Source organism: Macaca fascicularis, chromosome 16 (genome assembly GCF_037993035.2).
Source record: "Macaca fascicularis isolate 582-1 chromosome 16, T2T-MFA8v1.1".
NCBI classification, from domain to species: domain Eukaryota; kingdom Metazoa; phylum Chordata; class Mammalia; order Primates; family Cercopithecidae; genus Macaca; species Macaca fascicularis.
In genome coordinates this window covers 44,949,123-44,973,751 of record NC_088390.1, presented here as the reverse complement: position 1 = coordinate 44,973,751, position 24,629 = coordinate 44,949,123, and the positions used below count along the sequence as shown (strand labels likewise).

General features: G+C 41.3%; 1 protein-coding gene, 1 long non-coding RNA gene and 1 pseudogene across 8 annotated transcripts in view; 1 reads left to right on the top strand and 2 right to left on the bottom strand.

Annotated features, from left to right (window-relative positions):
* Positions 1 to 145: 145 nt before the first annotated feature.
* On the bottom strand, positions 146 to 1,112 carry LOC135967645 (uncharacterized). The gene is made up of 2 exons (XR_010581786.2): positions 886 to 1,112; positions 146 to 372 (listed from the first exon to the last, which is right to left on the bottom strand). It is a non-coding gene; the product is annotated as an uncharacterized lncRNA (long non-coding RNA).
* Positions 1,113 to 1,144: 32 nt separating this feature from the next.
* APPBP2 (amyloid beta precursor protein binding protein 2) overlaps positions 1,145 to 24,629 on the top strand; it is an 80,902-nt gene continuing 57,417 nt past the window's right edge. For 5 of the 7 annotated variants that reach the window (XR_012425553.1, XM_005583897.4, XM_074019072.1 and 2 more), the window contains exons 1-2: positions 1,145 to 1,592; positions 23,526 to 23,614. Coding sequence is in view for 1 of the 7 variants with exons in the window: in XM_005583897.4 (XP_005583954.1) it covers positions 1,455 to 1,592; positions 23,526 to 23,614 (227 nt within the window). In the remaining 6 variants the exon portion in view is untranslated. The remainder of the gene's footprint in view (positions 1,593 to 23,525; positions 23,615 to 24,629) is intronic. The other 2 variants (XM_074019075.1, XM_045375122.3) reach the window with 1 other exon arrangement.
* On the bottom strand, positions 13,419 to 13,862 carry LOC102139068 (splicing factor 3B subunit 6 pseudogene; annotated as a pseudogene).

Here is a 24,629-nt window from a genome sequence, read left to right as displayed (position 1 = left end):
CAAAACCATTTGTTGGTTATATGACATTAAGATGTGACTGGGCATTTGTATTTTTTTACTTGCTAAATCTGCCAATCTGATCTTGAGGCCATCCACAGCTTTACTAGGTTCATAGATTATAGAACAAGAATTTATATAGACTGAAAAAGATTAAGAGTGTTTGTTTATTTTTTTTGTGGAATTATTTAATCACTTAACCCCGAAGTAGCAGGTGAAGGGTAAACTGAAAGAACTCTTTCCACTTCTTTTAGCTCTAAATATCCACCAGGACATTATTATTATTGCTGTTTTCAGGACTCACATCGTTATACAGTGACTATGAGTTTGATAGTGTCACCAACCATTATGGCCAATAATTTCCATGTTAAATTCCTAGAACAGAAAGATGTTGCATCAAATTCTTGAAATCGCAGACTTAGGAAATTAAGTTACATAAACAGCAGATGTTCAGGCTGAGGAAGGAAAGAAGTTGATACAAGTACTCCCAATTATTCAACAATCCCTTGAAGCCACCACTGTAAGGGAACTGAAACACCATTAAGTCCTATCACGGCCACCACTTAGCCTTTTTTCTCTTACTATTATTTGTAATTCCATAATCAAGCTAGTTTTCCTACTAAGTTCTAGGGCAGGAGTTTTCTTTTTTCGGAAATTTTATTTGGATAAAGAAACATGGTCAAAAAGTTAAAACGGTGCATGCAAACGGTTATACAAAGAAAAACAAGTCTCTTCTATCGTTACCCCTAGTTCCTGGACCGCGGGTTCTTAACTTGGGTTAGGAACTGCAGTCTAAGGATTTTTACAGTAATGTGAATTTTCTCAATGCATAATTTTCAATGTGCAGATAATTTTGCTCGTTTGTGGAGAGAGGATCCAAACTTTTACCTGAGCCTTAAAAGGGTCCGTGATGCAGAGAACCTGCTGAAGTAACCGATGCGCCCGAGTGACTCGGAATGGGGGGTGCAGATATCCTGTAATAATTTGTCCCCGTGTGAAAAGTCTACCCCTATCCACTCCACTCCACTCCACTCCGGGGCCGCTTGGAAAGCACGCTCTCCGTGGGAGGAATCCAGCTCTTCCTAAGTTTTCCGCCTGCCGCATTCCTCCCCTCCGGCGCGTCGGCGTGCTTTTACGTCATGACGCCGCACACGCAGCCCCGCCCCTGCAGAGATCGGCGCTGGGACGGAACCCGGGTTCCTCTCAAACCCGGAATGTGAGGCTTTGGCCTGGCTGGCCCCTGTTTTGTGTCCCACTTTTTACTCGGGCCTGCGTCCGCTGCCGCCGTCCCTCAGTTTGCCCTCGGAGAAGGCAGGGCGGCCGTGCCTCCTGCCGTGCGCCCGCGTGGCTGCCACCGCCCCTCCGAATCCTCCGGGGCCGCAGAGGGGTTCGCTACGGAGGGAGGTGCGGGCCTTCGGGAGGAGGAGGCGGAGGAGGCGGAGGAGGAGGGAAGGAAGATGGCGGCCGTGGAACTAGAGTGGATCCCAGAGACTCTCTATAACACCGCCATCTCCGCTGTCGTGGACAACTACATCCGCTCCCGCCGAGACATCCGCTCCTTGCCCGAGAACATCCAGTTTGATGTTTACTACAAGGTATGCGCCGTGGGCCTCCTCTCTGCTCTCCTCCAGCAACCCCGGGGGCCGCACCCCCTTCCACGTCTGCGAACCCCCGCAGTTAACCCCTCACCCCTCGCAGCAGGCTTGCCTCCCGAAACGTCTGGTGTGGTGTCCGCGTTGCCAATGGAGAAGCACCCTATCTGCCCATGCCGTCTCTTAAGCTTTGGGGCATTGAAATCTTCCTGAGGAGTCTTGTTCCCTTTTGGTGTTCCCTTCTACACAGTGGCCCTCTTGGGTAGGCCTTTTGCGTGGACTTCCTCTGTCGCGCCCCTGTCCCATCTAGTCCTTTCCTTCTAGCCGGTATCTTCAAGATATTTTCCACCCTCTCCATCAAGTGTCAGCATCAGCTGGACTTTTTTCCGTGCTCCTCCCCCTACCCCTTCCTACTTTCTCATCTCGCCGCCTTCCTTACCCGAGTGTTTTGGTGTTTTTGCTTCGTATTCCTTCGTTTCTCCTTTCCCAATTGGGAAGGAGTTAGGGATTATTGGAAATGATCTGTGTGTTTTATTTGCATGTTCTTTAAAGCTTTGTTTTTTTGTGGGAGAGGAGGGGGTCTGTACTTAAAGTTGAATTAGGGATTTTGTGAAAATGGGAGTGCTGATCAACTGTTTGAAGAGGACAGGGAGAGATCTTTACTGAAAGAAAAAAATACTTTAGATTGTGTTCCTGTGTTTGAAAGTTGCAATCTTGCAGCATTCTTAAATCGCTCCCCCTCAAAAATCTGAACAGAAAGTCTCCCAAGCTACTCTCCAAGGAGTTTCAAGGGTAAGTGTCCTTAGTTGTGTTTTGAGAGTGTGGAGAACTTTATGGACTCAGAGCCTGCCTTTTTCTTTCCCCCACATTTGAATGTGAACACTGGATTTATTATTCAGCCCTCCTTGTCTTGAATCTGCGTCGATAACTCCTAAGTAGAATGTAATTTATTTTTTTGACCTTAAATACTTCCTCTTGATCTGTAAGTTGGCTGGAACAGTGTAAACTGACGTTTTAACAAAAGTGTATGTTCTTATGTATGTACGGTGTTTTATGGCAATTGTTTTATGGGGAAGATTGCCTGCTTTCTCCACCCCTAGAAAGTTTTTTTTTTTTTCCAGAATTAGCAGTTGATGGACTGCTTTCTATTAAATCCAGCTGCTTTGCACCAGTTCTAACAATTAAAGTGGGGTTTCCCCCCTAAATATTTGGAGAAGATTCATTTAGGTCATGCATATTATTATTTTGGATTTAGAGAAAAAGCTCCCTTTATTCCTAATCCCTTTGATACGTTGATTTACTTTTGTGTATATCTAAGGAAATTTTGTTCATTTAAGATACATTCCTCCCCAGGAAGGACAAATTAGATGTGTCTTTCTCAGCCTGGGAAACTGCAGCTTTGTGTGTGCTCTCTGTCCATTTTATTAAATCATATGTAATCTTGTACCGCGTATGCAATCTCTCAGAGGAAATCATTGGGAATGTCATCAAAGTATATTTACTAGTTGAATTCGCTCAGAATACTTGAATGTTTTTTAGTAACTTTCACTTCTAATTGAAGCTTTTCATTTGAAGATTATTAGTATGAACAGATGGTGGTTTTGTCAGAATTTCTGTTTCACATAGTTCACAGTTTTAATATTGCTTCTTTTTGGTACACTTTTACTTCTTATTGGGAGTATGGCATTGTGCTAAGATGAGGGAAGTGTTAAATATGTGCCTGTAACTGTGTTAAGTAGTTTTATGTGTTATCTTGTTTAATCTTCAGAATTAAACTGTGAAGTAGAGTACAGTATAACCCTGCTTTATTGGTGAGAAGGTTAAGTAATTTAATTAAAGTCTCAAACCTGATATTTAGTTTCTGAGTTCCTTGCTTTTTTACTTAGCTATCTATCTTAAGATAATGGATTATTTTAATGAAAGATATTATAACATTAATTTTTTTGTTAGCCTCTGTAGAAGTAGAGTGAAAGTCAGTCCCAGGACTCTATTCTAGTCTTCAGTGGAGATAAAAGAATAAATTATTCTTTTTATTAAAATAAAAAAAATAGATGGGGTCTTGCTATTTTGCCCAGTCTGGTCTTGAACTTCTGGGCTCAAGCTATCCTCCTGCCTCAGTCTACTGATTAGCTGAGACTACAGGCATATGCCACTGCACCTGGCTTTTCTTCCTTTTGAACACTGTATTAGCATATACATATAAGAAACTTTTTTTGTGGAGACAGGATCTTACTCTGTTGCCCAGGCTGGAGTGCAGTGGTGATCATAGCTTACTGCAACCTTGAACCCCTGGGCTTAAGCAGTCTTTCCATCTCAGCCTCCTGAGTAGCTGGGACTACAGGTGCATGCCACCCGTGCCTAGCTAATTTTTTGTATAGATGAGGTCTTGATATAGTGCCCGGGCTGGAGAAACTTTTTAAAGCAATATAATTGCACACATAAATATAAGATACTCATCCCCTGCCCAACTTGTGAAAATTTTAGGAAGCTTACTGTTTACGATTTCCAATTTTCTGCACTTTAAAGCCAAGGAGAATTTCATAATTACACCTCTCTTGCAGTTCAAATTTCCATTAGTAGGCATAGTCATAGCCAAAATGGTAGTATTTGTGGAATCGTAAATTTCCCTCTTCTGCTTGTTTGGTGTAGTACAGTATGACTGTGTTAATTTTTGTAATAGCTTCAGATAAAGGCACAATCATAAAGCATTAGGAGATGGGGTTATGAAATGAGTGGAAAGTAAGGAAGTGGGCCGGGCGCTGTGGCTCACGCCTGTAATCCCAGCACTTTGGGAGGCCGAGACGGGCGGATCACAAGGTCAGGAGATCGAGACCATCCTGGCTAACACGGTGAAACCCCGTCTCTACTAAAAGTACAAAAAAAACTAGCCGGGCGAGGTGGCGGGCGCCTGTAGTCCCAGCTACTCGGGAGGCTGAGGTTGGAGAATGGCATAAACCCAGGAGGCGGAGCTTGTAGTGAGCCGAGTTCGCGCCACTGCACCCCAGCCTGTGTGACAGAGCAAAGACTCCGTCTCAAAAAAAAAAAAAAAAAAAAGAAAGTAAGGAAGTAGGAATATTGACTGCTCCATAAGCAGGGAAGGGAGAGAATAGAAAGGGTAAAATATGAATTTTTTTTTTTTTTTTTAAAGATTGGAAGACATTAGAATATATTTGTTGGCTGAATGGCAGAAACCAAGAGAGTGAGGTTGAATATCCAAGTGAGGTGGGAAATAAGTTTTGGAACAAGATCCCTGAGCAGGAACATGAGTTGTTGAGTCTTGCCTGTTTTTGGTCTTTCCTCCTTCACTGTGCATAAATTAAGGTATTATCCTTATATTGGAGTTGGGGAAAGAAATCTTCTAAGATCAGAATGAAAGAATTAAAGATATAAAGGCGCAGGGCTCACACCCATAATTCCAACACTTTGGAAAGCTGAAGCAGGAGGATCGCTTGAGCGCAGGAGTTCGAGACCAGCCTAGGCAACATAAGTGAGACCCCCGTCTCTACAAAAAGTAGAAAAAATTATCCAGGCATGGTGGTGCCTGCCTGTCATCCCAGCTACTCGGGAGGCTGAGGTGAGAGGATTGCTTGAGACCGGGAGGTCAGAGCCTGCAGTGAGCTGTTATTGTGCCAGTGCACTCCAGCCTGGGCAACAGAGGGAGAGCCTATCTCAAAACAAAACAAGTAATTAATACAGGTAAGTTTGTAAGAACGATTGTCATGAATGAGGAGGTGAGTTCATTTGCTGAGGGTAAGTGATAGGAGTGGTAGCTTTTATGTAGAAAGTCTAAACAGAAGTTGGGAATGTCTAGTGAGGTGTATGAGAAGGAAAGATGACTAAAAATATGTAAAAGAATTGACAGTTCAATAAAAATCAGAACCCTACAAAATACAATCATGTGTTGCTTAATGACAGGGATATGTTCTGAGAAACGCATTAGGTGATTTCATGCTTGTGGGAACATCAGAGAGTATACTTATACAAGCCTAGATGGTATAATCTACTACACACCTAGGTTATATGATAGCCTATTGCTTTTAGGCTACAAACTCGTACAGCATGTTACTTTACTGAGTACTGTAGGCAGTTGTAAGACGATAGTAAGTACTTGTGTATCTAAACCAGGGGTGTCCAATCTTTTGGCTTCCCTGGGCCGCATTGGAAGAAGATAAAAGTCTTGGGCCACACATAAAATACACTAACGATAGCTGATAAGCTGAGGAAAAAAAATCTCATAATGTTTTAAGAAAGTTAACGCATTTCTGTTGGGTTGCATTCAAAGATGTTCTGGGGACCAGGTGCTGTGTCTCATGCCTGTAATCCCAGCTCTTAGGGAGACAGAGGTGGGAGGATAGCTTGAACACAGGAGTTCGAGGCCTCCCTGGGTGATAAAGTGAGACCCCATTCTTCACAAAAAGAAAAAAAAAAGTAACTCAAAGCTGACCTAGGCCACATGCGGCCCACTGGCTGTGCATTGGGCAAGCTTCATCTAAACATAGAAAAGGTACCGTACAAATACAGTATAAAAGATAAGAAATGGTACACCTGTATAGGGCACTTACTGTGAATGGAACTTTCAGGACTGGAAGTTGCTCTGGTAAGTCAGTGAGTGAGTGGTGAGTGAATGTGAAGGCCTGAGACATCACTGTACACTACTGTAGACGTTATAAACAGTGTATACTTAGTCTACTCTAAATTAATGTTAAAAAAATAAAGTAATTGGACTACAGTGTCACTAGGTAATAGGAACTTTTCAGCTCTATTATAATCTTATGGGGCCACCTTTGTGTCTGCAGTCGGTTGTTGACTGAAACTTTACGTGGCATGTGATTGCAATGGCTTGGATTCTGAAGTTTTCTCTCCAAGGGCGTGCAACCATTTTGGTATAAAAGCTGATAAGATGAAGTGAAAGAATTGTAAGTCAGATGGAGTGATATATGCCTGTAGTCCCATCGTAGCTACCCAGGAATCTGAGGCAGGAAGATGGTTTGAGTCCAGAAGTTGGAGGTTGTAGTGTGCTAGCTGTGGTTGTGCCTGTGAATACTGCACTCCAGCCTGGGCAGCAAAATCATCTCTTAAAAGAAAATTCTAGAACTCTATACAGAGTGAAAGGAAATAGAGACGGGGCTGGGTTCTTATTCTAAAGAATGAAGTTTATGGCCAGGCGTGGTAGCTCATACCTGTAATCCCAACAGTCTGGAAGGCCAAGCCGGGAGGGTCTCTTGAGTCCAGGACTTCAAGACTGGCCAGGGCAATGTAGTGAGACTCCATCTCTAAAAAAAAAGAATGAAGTTTATGATCTTTTTATTTTAACTACTGAAGGTCTATTTTGTGTTTTTTCCAAATACAAAGTCTGCCATAGAGTTAAGCTTTGTCTGGGTGAAGTGTTTCAGTAGTATGTTCTATGTATAGGTTTCACTGTCTTAATGATTTTTTTTTTTTTTGAAACAGTCTTGCTCTGTTGCCTGGGCTGGAGTGCATAGGCACAATCTCAGCTCACTGCAACCTCTGCCTCCTGGGGTCAAGTGATTCTCCTGCCTCAGCCTACCAAGTAGCTGGGATTATAGGTGCCTGCCATCACGCCCAGCTAATTTTTGAATTTTTAGTAGAGATGGGGTTTTATTACCTTGTTGGCCAGGCTGGTCTTGAACTCCTGAACTCGGGTGATCTTGGCCTCCCAAAGTGCTGGCATTACAGGAGTGAGCCACTGCACCCGGCCTCCTTAATGATTTTTTTAAAAATTAAAGTATTATGCTGAAAAGAAAAAAAAAAAATAATACTATGCTGAAAACCATACTAATTAGGTTTTGATTTAGGATCAGACTTAATTTTTTATTTTTCTCTGTACATTTCAGTTGTATAGCTATATACAGCCTGAACCAACATTCAGTTTTCTGAGAATTTAAAAAAATTCACTGATGGCCAGGCATGGTGGCTCATGTCTGTAATCTCAGCACTTTGGGGGCCATGGTGGGAGGATTTTGCTTGAGTCCAGGAGTTTGGCAACATAGTGAGATCCCGTCTCTAAAAAAAAGAAAAAATTAGCCATGTGTAGTGTTGCATGCCTATAGTCGCAGCTACTCAGGAGGCTGAGGCAGGAAGATTGCTTGAGCCCAGGAGGCTGAGGTTGCAGTGAACTGTCATTGCACCAGCATACTCCAAACTGGGTGACAGGACGAGACCTTGTCTCAAAAAAAAAAAAATTAAATTTGGCTACTAAAATTATAAAAGTGTCAGAATAAATTATTGGGTCAATATTTTGCAATGGGAAATGACCAGAATGTCTTCTTTAAAGAAATTGTTTTTCTTTCTTTTTTAAGACACAAGGCCTCCCTCTGTGTCCCAGGCTGTAGTGCAGTGGCATAATCATAGCTCACTGCAGCCTTTGAACTCCTGGCCCCAAGTGATCCTCCTGCCTCATCCTCCGTGCATGCTACCACACCTGGTTAATTAAAAAAAAAAATTTCTCCTTCCTGTAGGAGATAACAACAACAAAAAACACCTTAATTTTTTTTTTTTTTGGTAGAGACTGACTGTATCTCACTTTGTTGCCCAAGCTGGTCTTGAACCTTAGCCTCAGGCAGTCTTCCCACCTCAGCCCCGCAAAGTGCTGGCATTACAGGTGTGAGTAACTGTGCCCAGCCTAAAAAATTATTTTTAAGGTAATGTACAAATTATGAAAATGTCAAACACTATAAAAATAAGTGGCCAGGAGCAGTGGCTCATGCCTGTAATCCCAGCACTTTGCGAGACCAAGGCAGGAGGAGGATTGCTTGAGCCCAAGAGTTCGAGACCAGCCTTGGCAACATAGGGAGACACTGTCTTTACCAGAAAAAAAAAAAAAAAAAAATTATTCAGGCAGGGTGGTACATGCCTGTGGTCCCAGTTGCTTGGGAGGCTGAGGTGGAAGGATCATTTGAAGCTTGGGAAGTCGAGGCCACTCAATGAGCTGTGATTGTGCCACTGCACACTAGCCTGGGCAACACAGTGAGAACTTCTCTCAAAGGAAAAAAAGTAATGTAAAAATAATTTTAAAATCTATCTTTACCTCTTGTCTTATCTTGCCAACACTGTAATGCCATCTTGGCATGAAGAAGGCATTTCTAAGAATGAAACCAAAACCCAGAAGGAAAAAAAAGAAATTGTTGTGTTGGAATGCATTAGAAAGTAGAGCCAGGAGCAGTGGCTCACTCCTGTAATCTGAGAACTTTAGGAGGCCAAGGTGGGAGGATGGCTTGAGCCTAAGAGTTTTAGATCTGCCTGGGCAACATAGGGAGACCCCGTCTCTACAAAAAAATTAAAAATTATTCAGGCGTGGTGGCACATGCCTGTGGTCCCAGCTGCTCAGGCGGATCGCTTGGGCCTGGGAGGTTCGAGGCTGCAGTGAGTGATTATCATGACACTGCACTCTCAGCTTCCGGAATGAGACACTGTCTCTCACACACACACACACAAAAAGGTTGGGCATGGTAGCTCATGTCTGTAATCCCAGCACTTTGAGAGGCCGAGACAGGCAGATTGCTTAAGCCTAGGAATTCAAGACTAGCCTGGGTAACATGGCAAAATGGTGTCTCTACCAAAAACAATAAAAAATTAGCCAGGCATGGCGACATACACCTGTAGTGCCAGTTACTTGGGAGAATTGCTTGAGCCTAGGATGCGGAGGTTGCGGTGAGCCAAGATCATGCTACTGCACTGCAGACAGATTGAGACTGTCTCAAAAAAAAAAAAAAAATTGTAAGCACACTTTAAAAAAACACTATGCAAATGACAGCATTTGACAGATGAAGGGCATGTTTTCTAATACAGAAAGATCTAATACTAATCAGTTTGAAGAAGGCAACTAAGGCAACTAATTCATGTCCCAAAAACCAGCTTACAGAAGAGGAAATATGAATGGCCAGTGAACATTAAAGGATACTCAACTGAAATACAAATTCAAATGCAAGATGAAGCCAGATGCAAGGTAATCATGATGATGATGAAAGAAAATCTGGAGGAATTAAACTTAATTGTTACCTAGCTATAACAATTAAGGTAATATGGTATTGCAAATAGACCAGTGGACCAAAATGAACAGTCCAGAAACAGACTGGCACATATACTATAACCCATATTATGATAAAAGTGACATGGCACTATGATAGGAAAAGGAAAGTCAAATCAATGGTATTGGTTAATTTCTGTATCAGGGAAGAAAGTATCTTGACTTTACCTCACACCACACACAAAAGTCATTTCCAGATAAATTGCTGATCTAAATGTGAAAAAAGTGTTTTAGAAAAAAAGTTTCATGTCAGCAAAGATTAATTTGGATCTCAAAGTGGTTAAATATAAAGGAAGTGTGATAAATTGGTGCTATATTAAGAGCAAGAACACCTCATCAAAAGATATCATTAAGCAAGCGAAGAGTCAAGCCACAGAGTGGGAGAAGATATTTGCAGTACCTGTATCTGACAAAGGACTCCTTGTACACTAAAGAACTATACATTAATAGCAGAGAAAAGGCTGGGCGCAGTGGTTCATGCCTGTAATCCCAGCACTTTGAGAGGCTGAGGCAGGTGGATCACCTGAGGTCAGGAGTTCGAGACCAGCCTGGCCAACATCATGAAACCCCATCTCCACTAAAAATAAAAAAATTAGCCAGGCATAGTGACAGGCACTTGTAATCCCAGCTACTTGGGAGTCTGAGGCAGGAGAATTGCTTGAACCCGGGAGACGGAGGTTGCAGCGAGCTGAGATCGTGCCATTGCACTCCAGGCTGGGCGACACAGCAAGACTGTGTTGCAAAAAAAAAAAAAACTCAGAGAAAAATACTCAGTTTTTTGTTTGTTTGTTTGAAGAGAATTTGAATAGCATCCCAAAAGAAAATACTCAAAAGGCCAAACATTTAGAAAGCAACTCAACCTCATTTTGTCTTCAGAGAAGTACTGTTTTGCTGTACACCCATCACAGTGACTCAGTGAAAATGTTAGGAAGGATATGGAGAAATAAAAAACTCTCATACGTTGTTAATGGGAATGTAAGTTGATATGCCATTTTGGAAAAGTAGCATTATGTACTAAAACTGAACATAAACATGCACTGTAACCCAGTAGTGCTACTTCAAGATATATGCACTTATGAATGTTCATAGCACTGCTATTCATAATAGCCCAAAGGTGGAAACTGTCAAATACCCATCAATAGAAGAATATTAATAAAGAGTGGGATAATCATATAGTTGAATATTACACAATGAAAATGAACAACAACTACTTTAAATAATAATATGAATGAATCTTGCAGATGATACTAAGTGAAATAAACCAGTCACAGGAATGTGTACCAAAGGTTCCTAAACTTTTTCCCTTTATGGTTCATGGCAACCCCAGGCCAAAAGAAATACCTGACAGTTCTGTTTATTAAGTAGTTAGATCCAAATAACTTCATATTATTTATGTCCTAACAACTTAAGATCTGTTTTTTAAAATGCACAAAAATTGAAGAAAAAAACTTTCATTCTTAGACAACCGCCTTAACTAATGGGATGTTTGTGTGTTGGGCACTGTACAGCATCTCAAACCTTGAAATCAGATTGGATACCACCACTCTCATCTTTTTTTTTTTTTTTTTTTTTGAGATGGAGTCTCACTTTTTCGCCGAGCCTGGAGTACAGTGGCATGATCTCTGCTCACTTGCGCCTTTGCCTTCTGAGTTCAAGCAGTTCTGCCTCAGCCTCCCCAGTAGCTTGGATTACAGGTGCGTGCCACCACACCTGGCTAATTTTTTATATTTTTGGTAGGAACAGGTTTCACTATGTTGGCCAGACTGGTCTCGAACTCCTGACCTCAAGTGATCCGCCTGCCTTGGCTTCCCAAAGTGCTGGGATTACAGGCGTGAGCCACCGCGCCCAGCTTCATCTGATGTTCCATATTGACTTTTGCATATTACTCTTTTTATCACAGCAACCACTGAAAACACAGCTTCATAAAGATGTCATTGAAAGCAATGTAGTGTAGCAATCTAGTATTTGGGATAGTGCAATGCAGATGTTGAATGTTGTTTCTCTCAAATTAAGAATATCTTGCAGTGCGTCAGGGTACCTTGTTGCAGTTTGGAAACTGGGTGTATAATACATGATCCCATTTATATGAAGTTCAAAACAGGCAAAATTTAGTTGTTGGAAGTAGACACTATCCTTGGACAGTAGTGATGATACAGGGACAGATATGAGGGGAGGCTTCTGAGATTCTGGTTATACTTTTTTATTATCTGGATGCTGGTTACAAGTGAAAATTTATCCAGCTTCACATGTAAAATATGAGTTGTGCACTATTCTGTATGCATGTTGTACTTTGATTTAAAATTTTTAAAATAGGCTGGGTGTGGTGGCTCATGCCCATAATCCCAGCACTTTGGGAGGCTGAGGTGGGTGGATTACTTGAGGTCAGGAATTTGACACCAGCCTGGACAGCATGGTGAAACCCCGTCTCTACTAAAAATACAAAACTTAGCTGGGCGTGGTGACGGGTGCCTGTAATCCCAGCTACTCGGGAGGCTAAGGCAGAAGAATCACTTGAACCTGGGAGGTGGCGGTTGCAATGAGCTGGGATTGCACGGCTGCACCCCAGCCTGGGCTACAGAGTGAGACCCTGTCTCAAAAGAGAAAAAAAAAGAAGTTTTAAAGTAACATCAGCCTTCACCTATCAGATTGTCATGCTTTAAAAATTCAAATCACTCATACCCTTTAACCAACAATACCATTTAAAGAATTTTTCCTCCAGGAATACTTGTTGAATGTGTGGAAAATCCTATTAAAGGATATTCAGTGTTTGTTCATAAATAGCATTGTTTATGATGGCAAAAATTGAAAACAACTTTATACTAATCAGGAATGGAATATCACAGTGCATTTATAAATAATGAGTATTCTATATATACTAGAGATGCCAGAACATAGAGCAAGTAGGGAGAATAAAAAGTTTGTTACAAAGTAGCGTGAATAGAATCATCTTATGTGTGTGTTTTGTTTCTGTTTTTTTGGTAGAAGTGGGGTCTGGCTCTGTTGCCCAGGCTGGTCTTGAATTCCCAGCGTTAGGCGGTCTTCCTGCTGTGGCTTCCTAAAGTGCTGGCATTATAGGTATGAGCCACTTTGCCTAGCCACCATTGTGGGTTTTTTGTTTGTTTGTTTTAAGATAGGGTCTTGTTCTGTTATCCAGGCTGGAATGCAGTGGTGCAGTCACCACTCAATACAACCTCTACCTCCTAGGCTCAAGTGGTCCTCCCTAGTAGCTGGGACTTACAGGTGTTTACTGCATGCTCAGCTAATTTTTGTATTTTTTGTAGAGATGAGGTTTTGCCACGTTGTTCAGGCTGGTGTTGAACTCCTGGGTTCAAGTGATCTTCCTGCCACAGCCTTCCAAAGTGTTGGAATTATAGGCGTGAGCCACCATGTGTTTTGTTTTTGTTTTTTTTTTTTTTTAAATATGGGGAAAACATGTATATTTATGCATTTGCATTGAAAGAAGAATATAGGGGAACACAACAAAAGTTTAATGGTGTTTACTCAAGGGGTAGGATCGCAGTTGCTTTTTACTTTGTACATATATGCTCTATTTTTTTTTTTTTTTTGAGACGGAATTTCACTCTTTTTGCCCAAACTGGAGTGCAGTGGCATCTGCAACTTCCGTTTCCCAGGTTCAAGTGATTCTTCTGCCTCAGCCTCCTGAGTAGCTGGGATTACAGGTGCCCGCCACCACGCCCAGCTAATTTTTTGTATTTTTAGTAGAAACGGGGTTTCACCATGTTAGGCTGGTCTCAAACTCCTGACCTCAGGTGATCCACCTGCCTTGGCCTCCCAAAGTGCTGGGATTACGGGTGTGAGCCACTGCGCCCGGCCTCAAAATAAAAATGTGGAAAACAACATTTCTTTTGGTGCATCTATCTTGATACCATATTTCTCCCGTGAGAAGCTTCAGCTGTTCCTCCTCCTTCGTGTCCATCTTCTGAACTGCCCTGTTGGCATTGTAGTACAAAACCGCAAGTTATCTGTCACAAAAATTGAATCTCGGTAGGTGATCACAAGCATTCTCGGCAACAAAGATGTATTCATAGACCACATAAGCTGTTCCTCTAGTTTCAGGTGTGTTCCCTACTCTGATTTGATGAATAGGTCCATATTTCCCAAATATACATTGATTCAACTGTGATTTTGTATGGCAAATTTCTTACGTACAATATCCGATTTACTTCAGGTGGAAGTCGAATGCTTACCCTCTTGGCCGCTTGCATTGCTGTCTTGGCAGACTGATAAGGTTACTGTAGCAAATACTGAAATTCTTCTGGATAGCTTCCAAGCTCACTGGGCTTCAGGTGCTGCATAGTGTCAGGGGCAGGATATCAACACCCAAGCACTGCTGGAAGCTGTTACAGCACCCTCAGAATAGCACTGTCTTATGCCAAGACACATCCGTGTAGTGTTCCATTTCGAATCGACTCCCTGGGCTTTTAAGTGAAGACTTTCAGACTTATTTCTGACACTGTATACTACGTATTCAGCATTTCATTCTTTTTTTTTCTTTTCTTTTCTTTTTTTTTTTTTTTTTGAGATGACATCTCACTCTGTTGCCCAGGCTGGAGTGTAATGGTGCAGTCTTGGCTCACTGCAACCTCCACCTCCTGGGTTCAGACTATTCTCCTGCCTCAGCCTACTGAGTAGCTGGGACTACAGGCGCGTGCCATCACACCTATTTTTTGTATTTTTAGTAGAGACGGGAATTTCACTATGTTGGCCAGGCTAGTCTCGAACTCCTGACTTCGTGATCTGCCCGCCTCAGCCTCCCAAAGTGCTGGGATTACAGGCGTGAGCCACCGCACCCGGCCCTATTCAACATTCTTGAGGTGCTAACCTGTACAGTTAAAATTAGTAAAAAGCCAGCAAAGTCAACTGAAAAAGTATAACAGTAAGATAATTCGGTAAAGGGGTTGATTACATGTTTATAATTAAAAATTCAGTTTTTCTATGTGCAATATAGGAAGTACTATATCTGACTCAAAATAATAAAACACCTCTTTGGGAGGCCGAGGCGGGCAGATCACGAGGTCGGGACATCAGGACCATCCTGGCTAACATGGTGAAACCCCGTCTCTACTAAAAATACAAAAAATTAGCTGGGCGTGGTGGTGGACGCCTGTAGTCCTAGCTACTTGGGAGGCTGAGGCAGGAGAATGGCTTGAACCCGGGAGGCCGGGCTTGCAGTGAGCCGATATTGGGCCACTGCATTCCAGCCTGGGCGGCAGAGTGAGACTCCATCTCAAAATAATAATAATAATAATAATAATAATAATAATAATAATAATAAAACACCTCAAGGAGTAAAAAGACACCCAGAAGTCTTCAATAAATGTAGAAGAGACAATATTTTGTTCCTAGATTGGAAGATTTGGGGTTTTAAAGATGTAACTTTTCCCAGAATCTGTATATTCAGTGTGAACTTAATCAGAATCCCCAGAACAGTTCTTAGAACCAAGTTAAAAAAGTTAAAAATGTGTAGTGAGAAAAAATATATCTGTTATATAATAGAGGATTAAAGTTTATTAAGCATGTTCAAAACTCTTGCAAATCAATAAGAAAAGGAGGACTGAAAAGAAGTGTGCCATTATGTTGACAGTGATTTTCCTCTGTAGATGGTAACATTGAGCAATTCTTTATGAAATTCCCTACATTTTCTAATGTTTTTAAAAACTAATGTTTTTAAATACTGAAATCAGAGGAAACAAATGTTTTACAGTTCCTTATCTAGAATACAGAATGAGTTTTCTTATAGAGACAGAAAGTGTTTTTTTTTTTTTTTTTTTTGAGATGGAGTCTTAATCTGTCACCAGGCTGGAATGCAGTGACGCGATCTTGGCTCACCACAACCTCTGACTCCCTAGTTCAAGCATTTCTCCTGCCTCAGCCTCCCTTGTAGCTGGGATTACAGGCATGCACCACCACTCCCAGCTAATTTTTGTATTTTTAGCAGAGGTGGGGTTTCACCATGTTTTCCAGATAGTCTTGATCTCCTGACCTCGTGATCAGCCCACTTTAGCCTCCCAAAGTGCTGGGATTACAGGTGTGAGTCACTGTGCCCAGCAGAAAGTGTTTTCTTATAGCCATACTGCCCTCTCCTTCTGCCTCATGGAAACACTTTTGATTTTCACCACATATTGGTAGTGAAGCTTCAAGAAGAGAAGCTGAGAAACTTATCCCAAATATAGAGATTGTTGGTATATATTGTGTTATGTATGACTGGTTATCTATCGCCGGCTAGGCTTTACATCTAACTAGATTTTTGTTTTGAATTTCCATTTGTGCTATGGTAACATCTCCTACCACTAACACAGTCATACTATTTTGAAAATTATGCCATTGACTTAGAAAGTGAGCTATAGAGTTGGAGCATCTCGGTAAATACACATAAGTTCGTTATTTTAACCATTGGGGGAAAAAACTCCTGATTTCTTGTTTCATGGATGATTGACCTAGTGACATCATCATCATAAACGGACAGTATATTTAAATTTTAGTAAAGGTTTGCCCTTTTATTTGAATATTCTCTGAAATAACACTTTAAAGAAGCAACAACAGATAAAAGACCTTAATTGTAAGGTATAAAGTACAAAGAAAAGGAATATCAATATTCTAATATAATTTTTTTCAGAGTACATTTCAGATGAATTTTTTTCCCCACAGAAACAGAATCTCACTTTGTCGCCCAGACTCTGGTGTAGTGGAGCAGTTATGGCTCACTGCAACCTCAACCTCCCAGGCTGAGGCAGTCCTCCTGCCTCAGCCTCCCAAGTACCTGGGGCACACGCCGTCACACTTGGCTAATTTTTTAAATTTTTTGTGGCAATGGGGGTCTCCCTACGTTGTCCAGGCTGTCCTCAAACTGCTGGTCTCAAGCAATCCTCCCACCTTGGCCTCCAAGAGTGCTGGGATTACAGGTGTGAGTCACCACGCCCAACCGCAGATGAGTTTTTTACTTTTTAAAATTATTTGTTTTTGAGACAGGATTTTGCTGTGTTGTCCAGGCTGGAGTGTAGTGGTACAGTCATGACTCACTGCCGCCTCGACCTTCAGGGCTCAAGTGATCCTTCCATCTCAGCCACCCAATTAGTTGGGACTACAGGTATGTACTACCATGTCTGGCTAATTTTTTATTTTTTGTGGAGACAGGGGTCTCGCTACATTGCCCAGGCTGATCTCAAACTCCTGGTCTCAAGCAATCCTCTCGTCTCTGCATGCCAAATTGCTGGGATTACAGGTGTGAGCCACCATGCCAGCCTTCAGATGAGTTTTGAGATCAGAGGATAGTAATAAATGAATCATGTAAGTGACAATAACTCATGTTTGTTAAATGAAACATAGTCTTTTATGTTAGAGGTAAAGGATACATTTGTAAGACTCTTTTTTAAAAAAATTAAATACGTACAAAAATAGAATAGAATAATGGATTCCTGTCTGTCACCTAGCTTTAACAGTTACCAATTCTTGGCCAGTCTTGTTACTGAATCTGTTCTCCCATTCACTTTCCCCTTTCATGTGGCATTTGGAAGCAAATCTAGACATCAGATGATTTCTTTGTTTTTGTTGTTTTTTTGAGACAGAGTTTCACTGTTGTTGCCCAGGCTGGAGTGCAGTGGTGCAATCTCGGCTCACTACAACCTCCGCCTCCCAGGTTCAAGCAATTCTCCTGCCTCAGCCTCCTGATAGCAGGGACTACAGGCACGCACCACCACGCCTGGCCAATTTTTGTATTTTTAGTAGAGATGGGTTTTACCATGCTGGCCGGGTTCGTCTCGAACTCCTGACCTTATGATCCACCCGCCTCGGCCTCCCAAAAGTGCTGGGATTACAGGCGTGAGCCACCGCGCCCGGCCTAATTTTTGTATTTTTACTAGAGATGGGGTTTCACTATGTTGGCCAGGATAGTCTCAATCTCTTGACCTCGTGATCCACACACCTTGGCCTCCCAAAGTGCTGGGATTACAGTCGTGAGCCACCGCGCCTGGCCCAAAATATTTTTTTTAAAAAAGAAAATATTGAATGTATATCTTGTACTAGGCACTGTGCTAGGTATTGAGAATATAGTGGTAACTATGGTCACCTCATAGAATGTAGAGTGTGATGGAATAATATATTTAACAAATGACTGTTTAAGTGAATGCATGCATGTCTTGATGTTACCATGGAGGTAAAAAAAACAGTGTGTCATGAGAAAGTTTAACAGGACACAATTTAGATTGCCGAGTCAGGGGAAGATCTCTGAGGAAGTGACATAGTAGTTGAGAGGATTTGGATGAATTATAAACTAACTAGGCAAAGAATCATGTTACCAGTGCTTCATGTAGAGGTAGTAGCATATGTGTGCAAAAATTATGAGCCAAAAGAAACCTAAGGTGGCAGGAATGTAGGAGACAGGGAGAAACAACAATGAGGTCAGAAATATAGGCAGGCATCAAGGCCGGAGGCAGTGGCTTGTGCCTGTTTCCCAGCACTGTGGGAGGCCTCGGTGGGAGTATCACTTGAGCCCGAGTTCATAGACCAGGCTAGGCAACATAGTGTGACCCAGTCTCTACAAAAAATAGGAAAATTAGCCAGGCATGGTTGTGCATGCCTGTAGTACCAGCTACTATCTGGGGCTGAGGTGGGCGGATTGCTTGAGCCCAGGAAGGAGATTGAGGCTCTAGTGAGCCATGATCATGCCACTGCCCTCCAGCTTGTGAGACAGAGGCCAGACTGTCTCCCAGGGAGAAAAAAAGAAAAAGAAAAAGAAAGAAAAAAAGGCCAGGCATGGTGGCTCACACCTGTTATCCCAGCACTTTGGGAGGCCGAGACAGGTGGATCACCTAGGTCAGGAGTTCGAGACCAGCCTGGCCAATATGGTGAAACCCCATTTCTACTAAAAATACAGAAATTAGCTGGGCGTGGTGGTGGGTGCCTGTAATCCCAGCCACTCGAGAGACTGAGGCATGAGAATTGCTTGAACCTGGGAGGCAGAGGTAGTGAGCCGAGATGGCACCACTGCACTCCAGCCTGGGTGACAAGAGCGAAACTCCATCTCAAAAAAAAAAAAAGCAGGGGTCACGTGGCTTTTAGGAGCTCAGAGGTAACATTACAGATTTTGGATTTTGTTCTACAGTGAGGGTGCCATTTAAATAAAGGTTTTAAACAAGAGAATGGCACGATACGAGTTTTTCTTTTCTTTTTTTTTTTTTTTTTTACGATTCTGGCTACTGTGTGGACAGTGATTTTGAGGGAGACAAGTGGTAGTGGAGAGACTAATTCTATCAAACTTTTACAGTAATCTAGGTGAAATATTTGAGATATAAGTCCTATACATATATATAAGCATTGTATTATTTCAGGTTCTTATATGATGCATATATAATGTAGATATACAATTCAGAAGCAAAGGTGGAATTTTATTACACTTTTCAGGAACTTGTTCACTTCATTTAGCATGGTCATTTTTCCTTGATAACAACCCCTTTTCATTTCTGAAGTTTTTGGCTATTTAAAGAGTCTCTGAGAGAGTTCCAAACATGAATGAGATGCACAGGTTTCATTGGTATATGTGAGTGTGTGCATGCAATTATGTGCCTTCAGGTTTTCTTAGACCATAGGTGTTTTTTGGTTGGTTGGTTGGTTTTGAGACAGAGTCTTGGTGTCACCCAGGCTAGAGTGCAGTGCACAATATCAGCTCATTGCAACCTCTGCCTCCTGACTTCGAGCAATTATTGTGCCTTAATTTCCCAGGTAGCTGGGACACGCAGCCATGCCGGGCCAGTTTTTATTTTTTTGATACAGTCAAGGTTTCACCATGTTGGCCAGGCTGATCTTGAATTTTACCCGTGATGTAGTGCTTAGCAAGGCAATGTTAGCAGGTAGCTTTTAATAAGGCTCTGATATAATTTATTCCATTTAAAATTTTGATAAATCTGGAATTCATTTTTGTTACATTTTATTAGGTAGGCATCTTTGTTTACCCATTTTTATGAACTCTTTATTAAGCAATTTTTTTCTTTCCTCAGTGGTCTTAAAATGCTTTTGTCATACGTTAATTTTTATTAACACTAAGGTCTGTTTCTGAACATTGCATTTTGTTCTGTTGGTTGGTCTGTCTTCATACCTGTATAATATTGTTTTAATTGTATTTTTATTGTCTGTTTTTATCTCTGGTGGGAGACAATTTGCCTACTTCTAGAAAAGTAATTGATATAGCCCTTTAATAGCTTCATTATGCTACGGGTACATAATATAAACACTGTAATGAACTAAAATAAGTTTTAAAAATCTTATATGAGAATCATTACCGGAACACAAAGCATCAGTTTCCTCTTTTCTAAGCTCTGTTTCATAAGATGTATGAATCTATGAGGGGATTAACCTTTAAATCTTCTATCATTTCTATAAAAATATTTTAAATTGTCCATTTAATACTTTAAAAAATTTCCTTTTATATTATCTTCAAGAGGCAATGTAGGGTAAGTTGTTAAGAACATGGATATAGAGACAAACTGCCTGGGTCAGATTCCTGCTTTGCCCTATCCTAATTTTGTGATTTTTGAGAAGGTTTTTTAACTGTGAATGCCTCAGTTTCCTTGTCTGTAAAAGGATAGAATGAATAATTTATGAAAAGCACTGAGAACAGTGCCTGACACATAAAAGATCTCTGTATGATTAGAAGCTATTTTTATTCTGGATTGGTATCCAAAAACCCCTTTAATTCATAAAAATGTATTAATTTCAGGCCTGGCACAGTGGCAGACACCTGTAATCTCAGCACATTTGGAGGCCGAGGCAGGTGGATCACCTGCCTGGCCAACATGGTGAAACCCCGTCTCTACTAAAAATACAAAAATTAGCTGGGTGTGGTGGCGGGCACCTGTAATCCCAGCTACTCCAGAGGCTGAAGCAAGGGAATCACTTGAACCTGGGAGATGGAGGTTGCAGTGAGTTAAGTTCATGCCACTGTACTCTAGCCTGGGCAACAAGAGCGAAACTCCGTCTCAAAAAAAAAATTACTTTGCATTTTTTAGATAAACTTGGTAAGGATGAGTTGAAACAAATTACCCTTGCCCCACAATTTAAATGTGATCCTATTTTATTAACTAGAGAAACTCATACCTGTAATCCCAGCACTTTGGAAGGCCGAGGTGGGCAGATCACGAGGTCAAGAGATCGAGACCATCCTGGCTAACAATGGGGAAACCCTGTCTGCACTAAAAATACAAAAATTACCTGGGCGTGGTGACGCGTGCCTGTAGTCCAGGCTATTCAGGGGTCTGAGGCAGGAGAATCACTTGAACCTGGGAGGCGGAGGTTGCAGTGAGCTGAGATCATGCCACTGCACTCCAGCCTGGGGACAGAGTGAGAGACTCTGTTCCCCTGCCCCCCCCAAAAAAAAGAAAAAGAAAATTTAAACAGCCAAATATAGAATCTCATTTAGTAGGATACACCAGTTTTTAGTCATTAAAGGAATACGATGAATTGTAAAATAACATAAATTTTGTTTTTAGGCAAAGTAGTTGTATAACTTGTTTTTGTTTATTCTTTTTTTGTTTTTTTGAGACAGAGTTTTGCTCTGTCACCCAGACTGGTATGCAGTGGCATGATCTTGACTCACTGCAACCTCTGTCTCCTGAGTTCAAGCGATTCTCTGCCCCAGCCTCCTGAGTAGCTGGGATTACAGGTGCCTGCCACCACGGGCCTGTTTAATTTTTGTATTTTTATTAGAGACAGGGTTTCTCCATGTTGGCCAGGCTGGTCTTGAACTGTTGACTTCAGGTGATCCACCCGCCTTGGCCTCCCAAAGTGTTGGGATTACAGGTGTGAGCCACCATGCCCAGCCTATTTATTCTATTTTTTAAAAGAAATTCTAAGCCTTAAGTTTGATAATGATGAGTCAGTCATTTTGGTAAGAAGCGAAGATTTTTATCTTAGTGTTTTTGGAGTGTGTGTTTATATTTATTGTGATAATTCTTGTGTCACAAATCAGAAATTTATCCCCTTGTTAAGCCCATGTTACGAGAATGTGGTCATAAGTTCTCAGCTTTATTTTCCCTCAGTTATTCTGTTTTGGTTGTCAAGTAAATAAGACAGCAATTAATAGTAGTGAATTTTACAGGATGCATTCCCAGAAACTCTTACTTTTCTGTAGCAGAAAACAAAGTCCTCTATACGAATAGCAAATATAGGCTGAACGCAGTGGCTTACACCTGTAACCCCAGCACTCAGAGAGGCTGAGGCAGGAGGATCACTTGAGCCCAGGAGTTTGAGACTGCAGTGCTGCATTGAGCTATAATTGTGCCACTGTACTGCAGCCTGGGTGACAGAGTAAGACCATAAATAAATAAATAAATGAATAACAAATCTTTCCTGATGAAGGTTTTAACGTTAACATAAATGTCTATTACGTGAAGATAACATTGCTGCCTTTCCTTCCTGAGCATGTGGTGGTCCCTGTCCCTTCTCCCCTGTAGCAGTTATACATTTTTTGAAGTAGTCATTATGGATTTGGATTAATATATTTACCTAATTTGACCTGACCTCCATTGTGACTAGTGATTTATGCCCAAGAGTGTGCTCAGGTTTTTTTATGTTTTCTGTGCACCAAGTAAACTGGCCCATTTTGAGAGTGACCTTGTCCTCTTTATGAAACCCATGTTCTCATCAACTGAGCTGTTAAGTGTCTGTAATATAAAGTCAAATAAATCCTGCTTTCTAGGGCACTGTATTATTTATATAGCACATGTAAATTCAGAAGCATTTGGTCTTGAGATCAGGAGTTCAAGACCAGCCTGGCCAACATGGTGAAACCCCATCTCTGCTAAAAATACAAAAAAAAATTAGGCGTGGTGATGCGTGCCTGTAATCCTAGCTACTAGTGATCCTGAGTGGGAGGATTGCTTGAACCCGGGAGACAGAGGTTGCAGTGAACCGAGATTGCACCACTACACACTGTTGGTATTGTATCGCCTGGGCAACAGAGCAAGACTCCGTCTCAGAAAAAAAGCATTTGGTGACATTGAGGTGGGTTGCAGGGAGGGACAATAGTATTTGTCTTTTTGTTTATTTATTTATGTTTTTGAGGCAAGGTCTCACTCTCACCCAGGCTGTTTTGTAGAGACAGGGTGTCACTCTGTTGCCCAGGCTGGTCTCCAGCTCTTGGGCTCAAGCAGTCCCCTTGCCTCAACCTCCCGAATAACTGGGACTACAGGTGCAGTTTATATTTTATAAATTTATTTATATTTATAAATAGGATCTTATTATGTTGCCCAGGCCTGTCTCAAACTCCTGGCCTCAAGCAATACTCCCTCTTTCGCCTCCTTAGTAGCTGGAATGACAGGCTCAAACCACAGCACTCAGCCTTAAAATGTTATTTTAAATTGTAGTTCTAAAAAGTCAGAATGTATAAACGATTATGACATGATTAGAAATCCTGCCATCCTGTATTACTATAGACATGCTTTACTATTGGTGTGTTTTTGAAATGTTATACGCAGGACTGAACTGAGATTTTTGAGGTGGCCGTATTGACCAGCTCTGTTTTTGCTATTATTTTGATAATTTTACATTGACTCTCCAGTTTTAAGTAAAAAAGTTAACAGTTTAGCATTTCTTTAATGATTTTTATCTGTATTTAATAAATACATAATTATACAGCCCTTTGTAGTACTTGCCATGTTCCAGGTACTGTTCTAGGTGGTTTACAAATACCAATTTGTAACGATTATATACTACTATTAAAATATTTTTATATCAATTGCAGAAATTTGTTAGTGTTACATTTCTCTTAAGCATCTTTTCTGAAATTAATCAAGTTACATTTATCAAATATGATTAAAGTAAAAATGAGAATTAAATTGCAAAACTTTTAAGTCATAATTAATTGTTTTTTATTTCAGCTTTACCAACAGGGACGATTATGTCAACTGGGCAGTGAATTTTGTGAATTGGAAGTTTTTGCTAAAGTACTGAGAGCTTTGGATAAAAGGTAAATTCTTTTTTTTTAATTGTAAAATATACATAACACAAAATTTACCATTTTAACCGAATTCAGTGGCATTAAGTATATTCACATTGTGGGCCAGGTGCAGTGGCTCACGCCTGTAATCCCAGCACTTTGGGAGGCTGAGTTGGGCAGATCACGAGGTCAGATCGAGACCATCCTGGCTCACATGGTGAAACCCCGTCTCTACTAAAAATACAAAAAATTAGCTGGGCGTGGTGGTGGGCGCCTGTAGTCCCAGCTACTTGGGAGGCTGAGGCAGGAGAATGGCATGAACCCGGGAGGCGGAGCTTACAGTGAGCCAAGATGGCGCCACTGCACTCCAGCCTGGGCGACTGAGCAAGACTTTGTCTCAAAAAAAAAAAAAAAAAAAAAAGAAAAGTATATTCACATTGTGCAACCATCAACACCATTTATTTCCAGAACTTTTTCATTACCCTAAACAAAAGCTCCTTACCCACTAAATAGTAACTCCCCATTCCCTCTTCCCTTATCCTGTGTAGCCACCATTGTACTTTAGATGAGTTTAACTGCTCTGATATCCCATATAAGTGGAATCCTATAATGTTTATCCTTTTGTGTGTGTTATATTTCATTTAGCATCATGTTTTTAAGGTTCATCTATGTCGTAGCACAAGTTAGAATTTTATTTTTTTTTTATGGCTAGATTATATTCCATTGCGTGCATATACCACATTTTGTTTATTCATCTGTCAGTGGATATTTGGGTTCTTTCTACCTTTTGGCTAGTGTGAATAATACTGCTGTGAACATGAGTGTAGAAATACCTCTTCAAGTCCCTGCCTTCAGTTATTTTGGTTATATACCCAGAAGTTGAATTGCTGGATTATATGGTAATTCTATTTTTGTTTTTGGGTTTTTTTTTTTTTTTTTTTGGGGGGGAGGGGGGACGGAGTCTCGCTCTGTCACCCAGACTGGAGTGCAGAGGCGCAATCTCGGCTCACTGCAAGCTCCGCCTCCTGGGTTCACGCCATTCTCC